Source organism: Rhinopithecus roxellana, chromosome 10, assembly GCF_007565055.1.
Source record: "Rhinopithecus roxellana isolate Shanxi Qingling chromosome 10, ASM756505v1, whole genome shotgun sequence".
Classification (NCBI taxonomy): domain Eukaryota; kingdom Metazoa; phylum Chordata; class Mammalia; order Primates; family Cercopithecidae; genus Rhinopithecus; species Rhinopithecus roxellana.
The window spans coordinates 30,660,780-30,681,124 of record NC_044558.1 but is presented as its reverse complement, the minus strand read 5'-3'; the positions used below and the strand labels follow the sequence as shown (position 1 = coordinate 30,681,124).

The 20,345-nt window shown below is 33.8% G+C and overlaps 1 protein-coding gene across 1 annotated transcript in view; it reads right to left on the bottom strand.

The window, feature by feature from the left end:
• The window catches only part of ACSS3 (acyl-CoA synthetase short chain family member 3), a 174,444-nt gene that overhangs the window by 8,764 nt on the left and 145,335 nt on the right, over positions 1-20,345 (bottom strand). The window contains exons 12-13 of the mRNA XM_010383668.2: positions 15,026-15,107; positions 12,689-12,811 (exon numbers count right to left, since the gene is read on the bottom strand). Coding sequence (XP_010381970.1) covers positions 12,689-12,811; positions 15,026-15,107 — 205 coding nt within the window. The remainder of the gene's footprint in view (positions 1-12,688; positions 12,812-15,025; positions 15,108-20,345) is intronic.

Genomic DNA, 20,345 nt, shown 5'->3' with positions numbered 1-20,345 from the left:
TTGATAAAAAGCTATGCCAGAGCTCCATTTTCTTATGATGAGAACAGAAAAGAACATAGAGTTTCCTGAAATATTTTTGATGTAATAATTTTAATAGAATATCTGCTTGATTTAGGTAATATACATTTTATGGTTTTGCTGTACTTGAAATTCTTTTTCTAAAAATACTATTGGTACAAATATTTGTACATATTTATAGGGTACATGTGATATTCTGTTACATGCATAGAGTGTGTAATGATCAATTCAGGGTATTTAAGGTATCCACCACTTTGAGTATTTATCATTTCTATGTGTTGAAAACGTTTCAAGTGCTAATTTCTAGTTATTTTGAACTATACATTGTTATTAATTATAGACACTCTACTTTGCTATTGAATATTAGAACTCATTCCTTGTATCTAACTGTATATTTGTACCCATTAACCAATCTCTTTTCATGTCCTTCCACCACTTGACACACACATACCCTTCTCAGCCTCTGGTATCATTCTACTCTCTGTTTCTATAAGATCAACTATTCCAGATCCCATATATGAGTGAAGATAGATATTGTCTTTCTGTGCCTGGCTCCTTTCACTTAATATAATGAAATCCAGTTCCATCCAAATAGCTGCGAATGGCAGGATTTTATTATTTTTTATGGCCAAGTATTGCTCTATTGTGCACATTTACCATATTTTCTTTCTTCATTCATCTGTTGATGATCACTTAGGTTGATCTATATCTTTGCTACTTGAGCAGTGCTGCAATAAACATGGGGGTAAATGTAGCCCTTTGACATACTAATTTATTTTCCTTTAGATAAATACCCAGTAGTGGGATTGCAAGATCTTATGGTAGTTCTACTGTTAGTTTTTTGAAAAATCTCCATACTATTTTCCATAACGGCTGTACTAATTTGCATTCCTCCTAACCGAGTATGAGTTCCCTTTTCTCTACATCCTTGCATGAATGACTTTCTAACAATAACTTATACACTTTTTTTGTCTTTCTAATAATTACTCATAAAACGTCTACTTAGGGAAACTGGAAAAGTACAAATATATTCACTGTACATAAAAACAATATTCAGTCCATTTTTTTCTACAAATAAAACTTTCAATGGATTAAGACCCTCAATTCCTATTCCAAAAAGTTAAAATGGAATATGGTATTCACCATTGGGAACCCTTGACAAGTAGTTAAATAGTAAGGTTTGGGCACTTTAGTAAGAGCTGGATATATCATCAAACATTTCAGAAGGAAATAATCAATTTGCTAAGCAATTTTGCTAGGAGCTAGTAAAAAGTCAGTATAAAGTATCAGTTCACAATTCTCTAAGAGATTTCAAAGACAGAGAAGACAAATCTGATTTAAATTGAGATACAATTTTCTTATTAAATATAAATATTTAATAAACACTTAGGCATTAAATTCATATAGAGAGAGAAGTTAACTTAAAGATTTAAGGTCTGAATGGTTTCCTGTTATGCACCCTAAATACTCCAAGACCCAGTGACAAAGTTTCTGTTAAATGCCAATAATTTTAGCATGTTTTTCTCTTTTTCCATTTTAGCTGCCTATTTTCTGCCTATCTCATTCTGCTGTTACATACAATGAGAAGGATTTCAGTGGAAGCATTAAAGCGCAACATACATTTGAATAGGTTAACAGTCCTCTTTTCATTCTAAAAATAAAAAAAAGACTAAGGTTTTTGACTAATAATAAGAACTATGCGTACATAGTTTTCATATTTTGATTGACTGAGTCTGCCAGAAATTCAGGTGAATATTGGAAGTAATCTCTTAAAAGGAAGAAATTAAAATTTCATGCAACCAGAGCCATCTTTTGCCAACACACCAAAAGACATCAAGCAAAAATTTCAATTTCAGGTTATCACAAAATTCAGAGTCGTTTAAAAACAAGATAACATTATAATAGCACACAAAGCTCAAATGTTCTAAAATATTTTATAAAGTTCCTTCCTTTTACTCAAAAAAATCACATTTAAGAAACACATGCCAACATAACAAGAAGTATTAAGCCGTTAAGTTTGAACAGAAGATAGGTACTTTTTTAATTTTTAATTTTTTTAACTTTTATTTTAGATTCAGGGATACATAAGCAGATTTGCTATATAAATAAACTCGTGTCACAGGGGTCTGTTGCACAGATTATTTCATCACCCAGGTACTAAGCCTAGTACCCAATAGTTTTGTTTTTTTCTGATCCTCTTTCAATTAGAGAAAGAGGAAATAAACCTTTGATCTGCATACTCTGATCACAGTGAACTGTTAATCATGTTACTTTAAACATTTTCTTTCATTCAAATTGTAGTTTGTTTGCTCCACTCAGTTTAAAAGCTATTCTGGGATTTCATTCTAGAAAAAAAAAAAAAAAAAATGAAGTAACATCTCTTCCACAATAACAATAAAAAACTCTGGGCTAAAATATATACTAGAAGACTGATTCAGAACATCAGAACTTGAAATACAACTTGGTGATAAGTTCACTGTCATTTGGGAGTTTGGGGACTTTGTTATTTTTGTTTATTTGTTTGCTTTACTTTCTGTATAATCTGGCCCCAGGGCTAAAGCAGCTCAACATGTGTAACTGACAAGGAATACAGACAGAAAAAGCCCTAAGAGCCTGCTGTGTCTGGTCAGAGGCCCAGGAAAAGGAGTAGGGGAGACATGAAACAGGTTTCGTCCTCCCTACTTTAGATGAGTGCCGACAAAGCAGCAGGGCCCACCCTCTCTTTACAGAGCTGTAGCAAATTTGTTACCTCTCCACACCTTACACCAAGTAAATGTCAGCGACGAAGGTGTGCCCCTTCCCTTCTCCACACTAGCTGTACAACAGCTCCTGCAGGAGGGAGCCCTGGGTACTCTCCCATCCTAAACCAAGAGAATCCAGAAAGGATCAGTGCCACTTGCTCTCTGCAGCAGCAGCCATGCCGTTCCTGAGAGTGGCTCGCTGTTGACTTACCCTGCCATGTGCTAGGAACTGCCAGCAAAGAGACAAAACTGCTTCCTCTCCCCAGAGACACTGTTCCTGTAGACATTGCAGGAATAATCCTGGTAACTGTGGGTAGACAAAGCCCTGACTCACTACCCATAAGAACAGCAAATGAGAGGTTTGTGAACCAAAGAGGGAAAAGGGATCGCTGGTTTTGGTACTACATGAAAGAAGCTTAGAATTCACCACCCCATTCTAACAAGTAGAAAGTTAAACAAACTGAAAAAAAAAAAAAAAAAAAAGAAAAAGAAAAAAACAATTCTTCTTAGATTTGTCACAGGGGAAGTTCACAGGGAAAACCACTGCCTCCAAAACTGTAGAGACAGACAATTAATAGAGAAAAACACAATTTATTGGAGCAGAAACCTCTACAGGAACAAGTGCTAAGGTTGGAAAACCCAAGCTTTACGACAAAACACTGTGTTCCTCTTTCCAGGGCCTAACCTTAAAAGAAACTATTCTGTAACAGAACCTAACTGCTAGAGTTTTCTCAGAGCCTAACTGACATAGGAGAAAGTAAATATCCAGTTCCAGCCCCCTTTATTCATCCTATTTTAAGAGGGGAAAAATCTACAAAGAACTTATGAAGTTCACAGTCTAAGGATACATGTTCATGAAACAACTAGGATTTAATCATAGGACTACAGAATACTTCTTCTCCCCCTCATCTTACCAATACACCAGTAAAGGCCTACTTACTGAAGTTCTTTTTACACAGTACATCTCGTCAGTATTTCAACAAACTATTACAAGGCATACTAAAAGGCAAAGTAAATAAATAACAGCAAACCACACAAATACACACACACAGTTTGAATAGACTGAAGAAGCATTAGAAACAGAATTTAACAGGCAGGAATATTGGAATTATCTGAACATGATATATTTTAAAACTACAATTAATATGTTAAGGGCATTAGTGGAAAAAGTAGACAACTAGCAATAACATGATTAATGTAAGCTGAGCAGAGAGATTGAAATTCTAATAAAGAATTTTTAAAACGCTACAAAGAAATATCACTGTATCAAAAATAAAGAATGTCTTTGATGGGCTTATTTGTAAACTAGACATGGGGGAAAGAAGAATCTTGGAGCTTGGGGATATATCAATAGAATCCTACAAAACCAAAAATCAAAGAGAAAAAAGATGGAAAAGAAATCCCCAAGCAGAACAAAATATCCAAGAACTTCAGAGCAAATACAAAAGCTGTAACAAACACATAATAGTGGTAATGGGAGGAGAAGAAAGAAATAGAAGCAATGTATGAAGAAATAATGACTGAGAATTTCCCCCAAATTAATGGTGACACAAAATCATAGATCCAGGAATCACAGAAAACATCAAGAAAGATAAATGTAAAAAAAAAAAAAAAAAAAAATCCTACATGTAGGCATATCATATTCAAATTTCAAACAATCTAAGATAAAGAAACAAATTCTAGAGAAAGCTAGAGTGGAGGGAGAAAAACCTTACCTGTAGAGAAGCAAAGATAAGAATCATATGTGATTTCTCCTTAAGAACCATGTAAACAAGCAGACAGTGGAGCGAAATATTTAAAGTATCAAGAGAGAAAAAAGCACCACTAATTCTAGAATTACAGAATTACAGATTGCTGTATTGTGGAAAATTATCCTTCAAAAATTAAGGAGAAATAAATACTTTTTTAGACAAAAGAAAAAAAATTGAGGTAATACATTGCTAGTAGACCTGCTTTGCAAGAAATGTTATTTGGAGACAAGGAAAATAATATATCAGAAACTTGTATGAATAAAAATAACAGAAGAGCATCAGAAATGAATAAACAAAAATAAAATAAAAAATTATTTTTCTTGTTCTCAATTTACCTCACAGATAAGTTTGCTCACAATAATAATAGCAACAATGTGGGTATATGTGCATGCATATATGCTTATGTATAAGCAAGTGAATGACAGCAGTGATACAAGAGCTACAAGGGAGGAATTAGAAATATTTTGCTATTATAAGGTATTTGCTCTGCCTATGAAGTAACATAGTATTATTTGAGTCTGGACTTGATTAGTTGTAAATATATATTGCAAACATTAGGGCAACCACTAAAACAAGTTTAAAAAAGTATATTTAATATGTTAAGAAAGGAGAGCAAAATGAAATAATATAAAATGTCCAATTATAACCACAAAATACAGAGAAAGACAGACAGAAATAGAAACAAAGAATAAGGGCAACAAACAGAAGACAATAACAAATACAGTAAATATTAATTCAGTTATATTAATGATCACTTAATATCTGATCTAAATATACCAATTAAAAGGCAGATCGTCAGAGAGTAGATAAAAAAACAAGCCTCCATTATATGTTTTCTGAAAGAAACCCATTTTAAATATAATGACACATACAGATTAAAAGTAAAGGGATGGAGAAAGTTATACCATGCTAATTTGTATAAGTAGGGGTAGTTACCTTAATTTCAAGCACAGAAGACTTCAGAGCAAGAAAATGTATCAAGAATAAACAGAAGCATTACATAATGATAAAGAAGTTAATAACCCAAGAAGGAATGATGATCCTTACAGCATTAAAGTATGTCAGGCAAAAACTAATAGAATTGGGAGGAGAGACAGATGAATAAATTACTATAGTTCAAGACTTCAACACCCCTGTGCTGGAAATTTACAGATCCACTAGGCACACGATCAGTAAGGACATAGTTCAGTTCAACAGTACCATCAATCAACTGAATAAAACTGACATCAATAGTCCACTTCATTCAACAACTAAGAATTAAGAATAAGAAAAAAAAGGCCGGGCGCGGTGGCTCAAGCCTGTAATCCCAGCACTTTGGGAGGCCGAGACGGGCGGATCACGAGGTCAGGAGATCAAGACCATCCTGGCTAACACTGTGAAACCCCGTCTCTACTAAAAAATACAAAAAACTAGCCGGACGAGGTGGTGGGCGCCTGTAGTCCCAGCTACTCGGGAGGCTGAGGCAGGAGAATGGCGTAAACCCTGGAGGCGGAGCTTGCAGTGAGCTGAGATCCGGCCACTGCACTCCAGCCTGGGCGACAGAGCGAGACTCCGTCTCAAAAAAAAAAAAAAAGAAAAAGAAAAAAAAAGTCCACGCTCAACACATCATAGACAGAACAAGTACCTTTTAATAACAAAAATTCCTAATTCCTCCCTTCTAGCCCTTGTATCACTACTGTCATTTATTTTGCTGATACATAAGCATATATATGTATGTGCGTATATGCACACATATTGTTGCTGTTATTAGTATGAACAAACTGTTATTTGTGAGATAAATTGAGAACAAGAACAATAAAATATTTTATTTTACTTTCTGATATGATTTGGCTGTGTACCCATCCAAATCTCATCTTGAATTGTGGCTTCCATAATTCCCACGTGTCATAGGAGGCACCCAGTGGGAGGTAACTGAATTGTGGGGGCGAATCTTTTCTGTGTTGTTCTCATGATAATGAATAAGTCTTACAAGATCTGATGGTTTTATAAAGGGAGTTCCCCTGCACGCTCCCTCTTGCCTGCTGCCATGTAAGACATGACTTTGCTCCTCATTCTCCTTCTGCTATGATTGTGAGGCCTCCCCAACCATGTGGAATTATGAGTTAATTAAACCTCTTTCCTTTATAAATTACCCAGTCTCCAATAGGTCTTTATTAGCAGTGTGAGAACAGACAAATACACCTTCATTTATTCATTTCTGATGCTCTTCCTTTACTTTTCTTTATCTAAATTTCTGATTTATATTTTTTCTTTGTCTCTGAATGAAGTTGTTGAATGAAGATTACACATTTTTTTTTCAAACTCAAGTGGAACATTCACCAAAGCAGACTATATTTTGGACTATAAAACACACCTTAAAATTTTTAAAAGAATATAAATCATACAATATCTGTTCTGAGGTAATAATGGAATTAAACTAGCAATCAATAACAGAAAAATAGATGTAAAATCACAAATTATTGGAGATTAAACAACACACTTCTAAATAACACATGAGTCAAAGAAGGTATTTCAAGAACATTTAAACATATTTTAACTAAATGAAAATTAAAATATAACATCAATATTTATGGGATGCAGCAGCAGCATGCTTGCAGGAAAATTTATAGCATTGAATTCACATATTTGAAAAGAAGAAAGATCTAAAATCAATTACATAAACTTTCACCTTAGGAAACTAGAAAATGGGAGACCAAACTAAATTCAAAGTAAGCAGAAGAAAAGAAATTATAAAAATTAAGGAGAAATAAATTAAATTGAAAATAAGAAATTAATAGAAAATACCACAAAACCAAAAGCTATTCCTTTAGAAGATCAACAAAATCAATAAACCTCAAGCCAGGCTAAGAAAAAAAAAAAAAAGGAAGAGACAAATTACTAAAATCATAAATGAAAGAGGACATATCACTATAGACCATGGACATTAAAAAGATAATAAGGAATATTGTGGACAAGCCTATGTCCACAAATTTGAATTGATGAAATAAACTAATTTCTTGAAAGACACAATCTTCCAAAAGTCACACAGGAAGAAATTGACAATCTGAATAGGCCTATATGTATTAAAAATTTAATCAATAATTAATGATTATTAACTTTCCAAAACTGAAAGTACCAGGCAAAGATAGGTTTGCTGGTGAATTCCACCAATTCATCAGTTAATTCTACCATTTAAAGAATAAATTAGACCTATTATCTACAATCTGCCCTTCCAATGACAGAAGTAATGGGAATATTTTCTAACTCAATCTATGGGACCGGAATAATGCTGGCCCCATAGAATGAGTTATAAAATATTCCCATTGTATTAATACTAAAATAAGACAATTACAAAAAAAAAAAAAAAAGCTATAGACAGTGGCTCTCATGAGCGTAGATGCCAAAATCCTCCATAAAATATTAGCAAATAGAATCCAATCATGTGTGAAAAGAATTATGTACTACGACCAAGTGGAATTTATCCCAGGTATGCAATGTTGGTTCAAAATTCAATAATCAATGTAATCCATTGCATCAATAGGCTGAAGAAGGAAAATTACATAATCGTATCAGTAGATGCAGAAAAAATAAAACATTTGACAGAATCCAATATCCATTCATGATAAAAACATTGAGTATACTAGGAATAGAGGGGAACTTTTACAATTTGATGATGAACCATCTACAAAAAAACTGAGAGCTTACATCATACTTGATGGTGAGAAACTGAAAACTTTCCTGCTAAGATCAGGAACAAGGCAAGGATGTCTACTCTCACAAGTATATTTTCAACACCATACTGGCTAGTGCAACAAGAAAGAAAAACATCATCATACTAAGTAGTGCAATAAGACAAGAAAGGAGTATAAAATGCATACAGACTGAGAAAGAAGATCTCAAACTCTATTTGTTCCTAAACAACATGGTCGTATATGTAGAATATCCAGATAGACAAAAGCTTTGAAAATTAAATTGACATTAAAACCACAGTCCACAGAAAGTGGGTAAAGCTATGTTGTCTGATCCTAACTGGGCTGACCGCCTCCTAAAATAAGTAGCCACAATAACAGAAATCCAGAAGATTTAAATAGGATCCAGAATCTCATGGTGTAATATTCAAAACACTTGGGGTAAGATGTAAAATACACATAACAGTTATCAGGAAAATCTAAACATCTTTTAAGAAAAAAGGAAATCCCTAGATACCAAACCCAAGATTATCCAAATATCAGAATTATCAAAAATTTTAACTTAGCTATTGTACCTACGGGGAAATAAACCTCTAGATTTATCAGTGCTCCTATAAAAAGTCCTAGCTTCCTGAGACTCTTAAAACGTCCTAAAAATTAGATCTATAGTCATTTCCTTAATGAATTGCTCAGATCTTAAAGGAAAATAAAACTTTAATTTACTTGTCAAGGCCGAGTGTGTACAGTCCAGACTAGATCCCTGGTATAAACTCCCAAGGAGCTGGGTAGACTGGCTCACTATCTTCTTAGGTATTTACCTACTAAAAAAGATTAATTCCCAGGAGGTAGAAACATCTCCAGGTTGTAAAACTGGAGATACACAGGGCTATCTGGTTCCTGGCGCTATTTTACTTATATATTAAATAATTAGAATTTTGATTAAAGACACTATGTTTTCAAGAAGAGTCTTCAGGAAGGATGGCTGCCTCCCTCCCTTTTATAAGTGAGAAAATTCATTTTTTTAACCTTCATTTATGGAGAATCTGGCTACTCATGTAGGAAAAATTGCCATTGGCTCTCATTGGGTCACAATAAGACCTAGGGTAATGGGGAAATGACACTCTTATTAAAAAATATATATATATGCCTTTGACCCAGAACACCTCATTTTCACATTCAGGATAAAAGTAATAAAGATGAATAATAAAAACCAAATAATAACCATGGCCCAAGAAGAATGGGAAAAATCTCTTGGCATGAATGGAATAATAGACATTCTTGCAAATTAATAAAAGCTACAAAGAAAACCCAAAATAATTTAAAAGAGAGAAGAGGGGAGAATGAAATGAGAAGAATAAAATAAGAGAATGAAAAAGAGAAGAGTCAAAAAGAATAATAATAAACTGGTAGACAGATATATAAATATATCAATAATTAAATGTAAATTATCTGAAAACACTAAATGATAGAGTTTGTCAGATTGGATAAACATAAAAACAAATACATGCTGTCCATATGATCTAAGTAGATGCTGTCTACAAGAAACCCATATGAAACATAATACAGATAGATTAAAAATGAAAATATGGAAAAAGATCAATGATTCAAACATGATTCAAAGAAAAGAAAGACTATATGATTACCACAAACAGTATATTTCAGAATAAGGAAAATTACTATTGATTAAACAAATCAATGTATAAAAACAATAAATCATTGGAATCATGTAAAATTTGTCCCAGGAATGCACGACTAGTTCAACAGCTGAAAATTATTTAATGTAATTCACATAACACTGTTAAAAAGAAAAACCACGTTCTTATCAATAGAGGCAGAAAAAGCATTTGATAAAATTCAACATTAATTCATAATTAAAAATAACACTTCAGCAAATTAGAAATAAAAAACATTTATTCTGTTTGATAAAGTATGTATTTACAGAAATACCTACAGTTAGCTCCATTCTTGCCTTTACCCTAAGATCAGGAACAAGACAAGGGTGTCTGCTCTTGCCAGTCTTATTCAACATCCTACCCCAAATTCTAGCCAGTTCCAAAGGCAAGAAAAAGACGTAAAAACCATTCAAATAGGGAAGAAAGTAATAAAAATGTTTTTATTCACATGTAACATAATTGTTTACACAGAAAGTCTCAACAAGTCTACCAAAAATACTGCTAGAGCTAGCAAGCAAATTAAACAAGATCATAGGTTACATATCAGTCTGCAAAAAGGTCAGTAGTTATTTCTATCCACTAGCAATGAAAAATTTGAAACCAAAGTTTTTAAAAAATACTATTTACAATAGCTAAAAAATTAAAGATTTAAGTATAAACTTAACAAAACTTGTTCAGAATTTGTATGCTAAAAACTACAAACTATTAGAGAAACAAACCAAAGAAGTCCTAAAGAAAGAAATATACAAAACCTGTGGCTTGAACTCAGTAAGTTTGAAATAGCAATTTTTTTCCAATTAATACATGGATTTAACACAATCTCACTCAAAATTTATGTATGGGTTTGTTGTACCTATAGAATTTCTTATTCAAATGTGTATATGGAATACCTAGAGGAACTAGTATAGCTACAACAAGACTGAAAAAAAGAGCAGATATGGAGGACTCACATTATTCAACTCTAAAATATACTACAAAGCTACAGTGTCAGGACAGTATAGTATTGGTAAAAACATAAACACATAGATCAATGAAATAGACAAGATATTCTAGAAACAGACCCACTCCAATATTATCACCTGATTTTTGACAAAGATTCAAAGGCAATTCAACAGAGAAAGGGTAGTTTTTTTTTTCAACAAATGATGCCGGAACAACTGGCATCCACTTAAAAAATTATGTATCAACCTACACCTTGCACTATATTAAAAAACTAACTCAAATTTAAATTTAAAATGATATAAATTAAAACAATAAAACTAAATGTAAAACATAAAACTATAAAATTCTTAAATGAAAACAAGAGAAAATCTTTGTGATGCTGAGTTAGGAAAGAGTTTTTATATACAATACCAAAATCATAATCTGTAAAAGAAAAAATGATAAATTAGGCTTCATCAAAATGAAAACCATTTTTTTTTCTCTGTTATGGGCACTTCTAACAAAATAAAAAGATCAGTCAGAAACTAGAAAAAAAATTTGCAAACTGCACATCAGATAAAGGACTTGGATATAGAACATATAAAGAACTTAAAAAACTAAACAATAAAAAAGAAACAATCCAAATAAAAAAGAAAATGGGCTGAAGATTTTAACAACTATCTCATCAAAAAAGATACATGGATGGCAAATAAGCTCGTGAAAAGATGCCTCATATCATTAGTTTTTATGGAAATGCAAATCACATGCACAGTGAGATAATGTTACACACCTAGTAGAATGGTTTAATCAAGAGTAATGACACTACCAAGTTCTAGAAAGAATGGGGAAAATTATAAACCCTTAAATACTGCTGACGGCTAGGTAAAATAGCACAGTAACATGGGAAAACACTTTGGTGGTTTCTCACAACCTTAAACATACACTTAACACATAACCCAGAAAACCCACTTAGGTATTTATCATAGAGAAATAAAACATTCTTTACACAAACACCTGTATTTGAATGTGTATAACAGCCCTATTTATAACTGCTCCAAACTAGAGCTAACCCATTTGTCCTTTAATGGATGAATGGATACATAAACTTGTTAGTATAGCCACACGATGGAATTCTATACAACAACATAAAAAGGCAAATTCTTAATAAATGCAACAACTTGGAAGGATCTAAAATATATTTTCCTAAATGAAATAACCCAGTCTCAAAGGTTACAATACTGTATAATCTATTTATATAAAATTGGAGAGAAGGTTAAAACATAGGAACGGAGACAAAAACAAGGGTTACAAGAGTCAGAATACGAAGGTGACATTGTGAGAGAATTCTTTGACAGTGCTGAAATTGTATTGTGTCCTTTCTCTGGTGATGGTTACAAGAAACTGTATTAGTATAAATACCCACAGTACTGTATAACAATAATGTAGATTTTACTCCATAGGAGTAAGTTTTTAAAACATTTTTAAAAACCTCTTCTGGAGACTTCATGTGACTTACATTGGAAGAAAATTCTCAGGATTTAAGAGTACAATAAAATGTTTAATCCCACACCACTTAAAGACCTTATGCAAACCTGATGATTAAACATGAGTAAATCAAGAAGCTAGAGACATTTAAGCAGCAAGTATTCAGAGACAAATGTACACAGTCTATCCCATAAAGAAAAAAATATATGTAAGTGTTTAAAACTCTTCACTACCACCCAGGGATGTGGGAGTGTAGGGAATATGGATATGTAAAAGAGAGAAAGTGAGGTGAGAGAGACACGAGAGTAACCTAGCCTCTGCTGCAAATGAAGGGTGTGGTAATTTTCCAAGTGAAATAATCTCAATATTGTCTTCAGTGCAGCTCTGTGCCTAAACACTACTTGGAATAGAATACCAATATTCATCAATACCTCTTCAATGGCACCTGCAGAAATTCTGTGACCTGCAACATTTATTACATCGTCCATTCGAGACATAACATACACATAACCTTCTTCATCCATGTAACCAGCATCCATGGTATCATAATATCCCTGAAAACAAGAAAAAATAATATTTGATTAACATGTACCATTAAGTAATGTAATCATTTTAAACTTCGTAAAATATACAATGTAATAGAAATGGATTTATTGTGAACGTTTGCTATTTTTCATAACTAGACTAGGAAATTACACTACTTTTTATCTGGAAACTGTACTAGAATCTCTTTGCTCCTTTAACAGCCAAGAATAAGAAGCGTTTTTAGAAATGTTTAAGTGTTTGAATATAGAGTTGTAAAGTTTATGAATCCAATTTATTCTTTTAATGGAGAAGTAATAGCTTAATACTAATTCTAATATACTTTGATATTGCAAAGTAATTCTTTGATACATTTCTTCTTTAATTGTATTAACTTTTAAAAGCTTTAAAGCTCCCAGTGAATAATTTCCCAAGACAGCACTAGTTTATTAATATAGGTTAGGATTGGATTCAAGCTTCAGTGAAATTTAATAGTAAGTATGAAATTTAATTTTTAGTCACTCAAAGTAAAACATTGTTGCTGGTCTAGAAATGACAGAATAAGAATAATAAAGAATAAGAAGTAGAAAAAATAAATATTATTTTTCCTTATGCTTCTGAGTTATTTTGATACCTATGTTTATGAGCATGGACTTTAGTACAAATCCTGGAAAGCCACTATTGTGTTTCTTAGACTTTCTGAGACTCAGTATTCTCATCTGTTAAATGGGAAAATGAGCTCTGCCTTCTAAGGCTTCTGTGAAGCACGCATGAAACAGTGTATACAAGTGAAAGAGGAACAGACTCTGGCACATCATGAGCTCTCAATAATTTTACTGCAATTAATACTTTTATTAATGTTAGAGAGGCAACCTAGAGTAGTAGTTAAGGGTATGAACTCTCAAGCCTGACTATTTTGGTTCATCTCAGTTCCATCACTTCTCACCTATGTGAACTCATGGGAAATTACTCAACCCTTCTGTGCTGTTATTAATTCCTCAAATAATAGGTTTGAGATCAGGTAAAAAGACAGAGTACAGAGTCACTTCACATAGTGTAGCCATAAACAGGGGCTTTGAGGGAGCTTTTAGTGTTAAAGGTGATCATGTTAATACCACATGCACATATCATTTGCCATTGTCAGGCTATAATCAATGATCTCACCACCTGCACTCTGATGATTTAACTGTGGCCCATCATGCAGATAGATTGGGCTTACTGGAGTCAACTACACTGACAAATCTTCCCTGCCACACTCTATCAGGGGATGTTTAATCTTGGCTATTGAGGTCATTCAATGCTGCAATTTCTTCCTAAAGAAAGTTATTTTAATTCTTGTCATTTGTCTGGATGATTAGGTTATCTTTCCTTCACTAACAAATAACAAAGATAAAATGCTAAATACTTTGGCAAAATTTTAGTGAAATTCTGTTCATTCAGAATTTTACTTAGTGAAAAATGAGAACCAGGTGTCCCTGTTGGGGTTAGGCGGTGGGGGTGAGGGGTGTAAGTAGAGGGACAACCAAAAGATGATGTGAGCAGACCCTGATGTGTTTTATTAATGAAGTGCTGTTATAAACATAACACACATCACCACGGCGTGGAGTAACAAGTTTCACATGACGACAGAATGTGAAACAGGAAGGCACTTTTTGTTGTCTAGGACTCTGGGTGTTGGGCTCTGAGTACACTGTTTCTGTCCTGTATCTGTATTTTTAAAATAAGATTTACAAATAGAGCGCTCAGAGAACATTCAAGAACTGGTGTCAAAAATAAAGAAATGGAAAAATACAACTTCTGGGCAAGCTGAAGGGAATTTGCTCATATAACCAATAAGAGGTAAGAGGTTAAAGGGTCTTAATGACATTATATAATTCTGATTTGTTACTCTCTGTCTGTTGATACAGAGGAATCAGGTAGAGGAAACAATATAGAAAGTCCAAACAACATTTTTATGTAACAAATAATGTCCTGATGTCCTGATACTGAGGACTATTAAATTCTAGGAAAAGCTGCTAAGAAAAACCAAGAATTTCTATGTCTAAAGACTGACAATAAGTATAAAACTGACTTATTTAGACAATTATGAGTTGGGCATTCTTATTCCTGGGAGCTGGAAACCAGTCCAGATAACCTTTGAAAGTTTCTTTTTTGATCTACGATTCTAGGAGCAAGTTTCTCAATTTAATAGGCAAGAATTATAGAAAAGTACATAAAAAGATAAAAAAGCATATTAAAGTTCTTACAGGAAATTTTTCAAAGTATAAATGCTTGAATGCTTCCTGATTCTTCCAGAGTCCTGAAAAAGCCCCAGGTGGCAATGGCAACCTTACATAAAAACAGAGCAGTTAAAATTATGATGAAAGTGGTAATAAAGACAGGTTGATTAGAACTATTATTTTTCTAGTGTGATGGATAATTACAATTCAAATCCCACATTGAAATATAACCCCTAAATCTGCTGGATAGCTCATGTCTAACTGAGGTTTATGTAGCTGACCATTGTACAGCAGAACTGTTGAAGAACAACTTTAGTCTCTGGAAAGTGCACAAAAGGCACAAATATGTGGAATTCAAATAACTATTAGCAATAATCATTGTTTCAATGAAAAACATAGTATCTGCAAAAAAAGAACCAAAAAACGTGTCATTGAATTACTTTCTTAGAAAACTATTCTTTCACCATTGAAAAGTTAATTTATTTTTTGAAGTATCAATGTACTGTCATCTTTGCCTGTCGCTTTGTGTAACAGAATATTCTAATTAAGCACTCAGTGTACAAACTTATCTTCATAATCAATATGCCTCCCTCCGCTGGGAATTCTCTCTTACTGCTTCCTCCTCCTTTTTCTTTTCATGATCATCCAGTACTATGTGATTTCTCACTTCTATAAACACATGGAAATGCTTCAGCATAGAAAATACACAGAACTATGTATCTTTTGTCTTCAGCAAATTTCCTCCTCATACTTCTTTCATTTATAGTGTCAAACAGGTATTATATGCATGGCAAGGGCTTAACCTCTACCTATCTATTTGTTTATCTATCTATGTTTACATAAATAAATGAAATTCTCATATTTTTCACTTGTAGGAAGTGCCTACTAACAAAGACAACCACTCAAATTGCTTTCTGAACACAGAAACCTTTTAGATACTCTAGTTTGGAATTTTCAATACTGTAAAACGTAGGGGCTTTCAAAACCTACCCTCCCATATTTACACAATAAAAAAAGTACTAAATGGAGTTGTGAATTCGTAGTTCTGATGCTGAGAAAATTGAAAATGAAGTACAGATGGCTAGTGTCCGTGTAAGACGACATCACACATTCCCCACAAGCAGGATTTTCGGGTCTGACAGTACAAAAGAAAGCAGTGTGGTCACATGGCCCCACCTCAACATTAGAACTTTGTAGCACTGAATTTTACTCTCACACTCTGTCAGGAACAAAATGCTGTTACAACCGGAAGCAGCTGCCGATGCCTCCTTGAGCAGCCCAGTAGATACTGCCCATTTGTATAATGTCCAGCCTCCCAGTAGTGATCCAGGGGAGGAGTTCTCCCTTGCTAGATGCTCTTTATTTAAAATTATTTTAAGACAGAGGAAATATACTATGTCAGCATTTCTGGACTTCATGTAATTGCATAAAATGCACATGAGGGTATTTTGTAATCTGTAAAATAATCCAAAGAAATGCTGTTGTGTTGTTGCTATTGGTGTTGTGATTATTACTGTTTGCTAAATCCATATGAAGGCAATAGGTTGAAGCCAATAATCCCTCCAGTTTCTTTTAACTAAGCTTATTATGTAAATACTTGTAAATAACCATATAGATAACATCACTTCATTAGTTTGTTTTAATTGTTAATATTTTACAGAAAAGTGTAAAATCATTGATTTTTAAGCATTGAAATAAAATAAGACTACAACAAATACTAAAAATCAATTTAGCAGCACTGTCAGGATGCTGAAGGTGAAAAAGTGAAGAGGACCTTAGGAAAAAAATGGCAAATCACATGCCAATATGGGCAAAGAGAGATAACATTAGTGAGTGAAGCAAATTGTATGTAAAATAAATGATAATAAACCTGATGAAGATGCATTCTGCTTGCATATTAAATAAGAGACAATTTTCAGTTGCTCCCAAGAAATATATAATGATATATAGGGTCTTTCTGTATTTCATGGTGCCATTTTTGACATATACATGGGTATTGGAAATCATTGCTCTACTATACTAAATGAAAAGAAGAGGTATCTGTGATAATCAATGGCAGCTGACATTTATGATGGATTGAGGGCAATAGAGAGTGGTGGAGTCTGAAGCAAATTACAGTGTATATGCCAGGTACAATGGGAACAGCTGTTTCTTAGTTCCACCTGATTGTTGATCCAAATTTCTGAACATATAATATTGCCCATGATGAGAGCTATGCATATCAAAAACTACATATTAAACAGGCATTTTTTCCCCCATTTTATCTACCCCAAATCAAACATTTTGGTCCACCAGCATCCACATACTATCTGCTCACAGCAGAGACTTCTACCTGTTCACAATCATAACCTAAATGAGTTAGTATTTAGTGCTGTTTGCAAGAGCTGAGTGTCCTGGTAGCCTAGTATGTACCTAATCCAGAGTGTATAGATAGGACCAAGAGGATTGCATTTTACAGAAAGAATATTACTAGAGAGAAAGAGAAAATCTCATACTTTCCAGAAGCCAATTATGTTTGCAACTTCTATTTTTAAAAGAAGATGCCCTGCTAACCTGTATTTCCTCTTGCCTCATGAGAAAAAATACAGTGCTAGCAATTTGTAACAGATAGAGTATATTCTTTTTTCTTTTTTTTTACAGTGATATTCTTCTTATTATTTTTATTTATATTTTTATTATACTTTATGTTCTAGGGTACATGTGCACAACATGCAGGTTTGTTACATATGTATACATGTGCCATGTTTGTGTGCTGCATCCATTAACTCGTCATTTACATTAGGTATTTTTCCTAATGCTATCCCTCCCCCATACCCCCTCCCCCACCCCACAACAGGCCCCTTCCTGTATCGAAGTGATCTCATTGTTCAGTTCCCACCTACGAGTGAGAACATGCGGTGTTTGGTTTTCTGTTCTTGAGATAGTTTGCTGAGAATGATGGTTTCCAGCTGCATCCATGTCCCTACAAAGGACATGAATTCATCCTTTTTTATGGATGCATAGTATTCCATGGTGTATATGTGCCACATTTTCTTAATCCAGTCTGTCATTGATGGACATTTGGGTTGGTTCCAAGTCTTTGCTATTGTGAATAGTGCCTCAATAAACATACATGAGCAAGTGTCTTTATAACAGCAAGATTTATAATCCCTTGGATATATACCCGGTAATGGGATGGCTGGGTCAAATGGTATTTCTAGTTCTAGATCCTTGAGGAATCGCCACACTGTCTTCCACAATGGTTGAACTAGTTTACAGTCCCACCAACAGTGTAAAAGTGTTCCTATTTCTCCACATCCTCTCCAGCACCTGTTGTTTCCTGACTTTAATGATTGCCATTTAACTGGTGTGAGATGGTATCTCATTGTGGTTTTGATTTGCATTTCTCTGATGGCGAGTGATGATGAGCATTTTTCATGTGTTTGTTGGCTGCATAAATGTCTTCTTTTGAGCAGTGTCTGTTCATATCCTTTACCCACTTTTTGATGGGGTTGTTTGTTTTTTTCTTGTAAATTTGAGTTTTTTGTATATTCTTATAATTAATTGATGACTATGGGATGAAAACATAGTTAGCCATCTCCCAGAAAAAAATAAGCCTTAAGGACACAGGCTTCCAAAGCTATTGCACAAAACTTTAAATATCTGCACAAAATTCCTGAAGGACAAGGACAATACACATTTTCTTACCATCTCTCATTCTTACAAGAAAGGTCTAAGTAACTTTATATATACCTGTAGACCCTGGGAATTAAGAATAATACACTATGGGGTGCATGAACACTGAGGACTCTTTGAACCCCCTGAAATTTAATGTAAAACTTGACTGTATGTTTCCCAGGAGAATGTCTTTGGCTTTCATCCAGTTATTGGAAGGTTGGTAAAAATCACCAAATATTAAAACCTCTGTTCAATGAAAAGCCTAACCTAAAATGTACTTCAATGGTAAAAATAGGTCATCCTAATCATATTGAAAAGTATTGTTAATCTTAATCATTAAGAACAGAAAATCTCAGCTCTTCACTTTCTCTCTGGAATTAAAGCCACCTTTATAGAGGGACATCATATGTCTAGCTGGTTCCCTTTGGATTACAGAGGTGATTGCTATTAAATATGACACATGGTGCTGGGAAATGGCAGTGAAGAGAATAAGAAAAGATTAAGAAGTGGGGGAAGAAGTAAAAGAAATAAAATGAGAATGAGGCCCCAGAATAGTGAAAGGATAAAAGCAGGTGATAGTATCATTCAAATCATCCTGAAGAGGCATCTAACAAAGAATTCAACTTATGCAATATGTGGCAGACATTTTGTACAAAAGAAAACATGAGAGAGGAGTGAGCTCAAAGAATGTGACATGCAGAAAGTTGATGTATGATTTCAATCTCGAAGAATAGGTTTATGAAGCTGAGAAAGGAATAAGAAGGAAAGATACTTCATGCTGTGTGACCAACATACCTAAATCCTTCCTTTCATGTGTTTCTTTGTTTCATTCATTCTTTCCATTCAGTCAATCAGCAAATAGATACTGATTTCTTAAAATATGTAAGGTATAGCAATATAAAAAATGAGGTGAACAATGAGTGCACAAGTATAAATGGTCTGCTCAATCTGAAACGAGGTTTGAGTGCGTGTGTGTGTGTGTGTGTGTGTGTGTGTGTATAAATAGTCCTCAACATTATGAATAGGTGTGATGGTTAATTCTATGCATCAACTTAGCTTGGCCAGGGTACCCAGATATTTGATCAAGCATTCTAGGTGTTTCTGTGAAAGTATTTTTTTAGATGAAATTAACATTTAAATCAGTAGATTTAGAGTAAATCAGATTATCCTCCATAATGTGAATGGTCCTCCTCCAATCAGTTGAAGGCCTTAATAGAAAAAAAAGTCTGACCTCCCGGGAGGAAGAGGGAATTCTGCCTTCAGACTCAAACTACAACTTTTCCTGGGTCTTCAGCCTGCTGGCCTGTCCTGCAAATTTTATACTTGCTAGCCTTCACAACTGCATGAGCTAATTCCTTAAAACAAATATTTCTCCTTCTCTATACATATGTGTGTATGTGTGTGTATATATATGTGTGTGTGTGTGTGTGTATACATCCGATTGGTTCTATTTCTTTGGAGATCTCTGACTAGTACAAGAGGACATGTTAAAGTCAAGTTACCAAAGGTGTTTTAAAAACCAAAGTTGTAATTGGATCTTTGTTCTAGGAAGAGTGCTAAAGCAAGTGTGATGAGCTGGATAAGGAGAAGCCACAGTAAGAGGATGAAAATTAAATGTGAGGGTTGAAGAAAAGAAAAAAATCAAAGCTGACTCTGAAAGTTTCTATAGAAAGTTTCTATTCTAGATGGA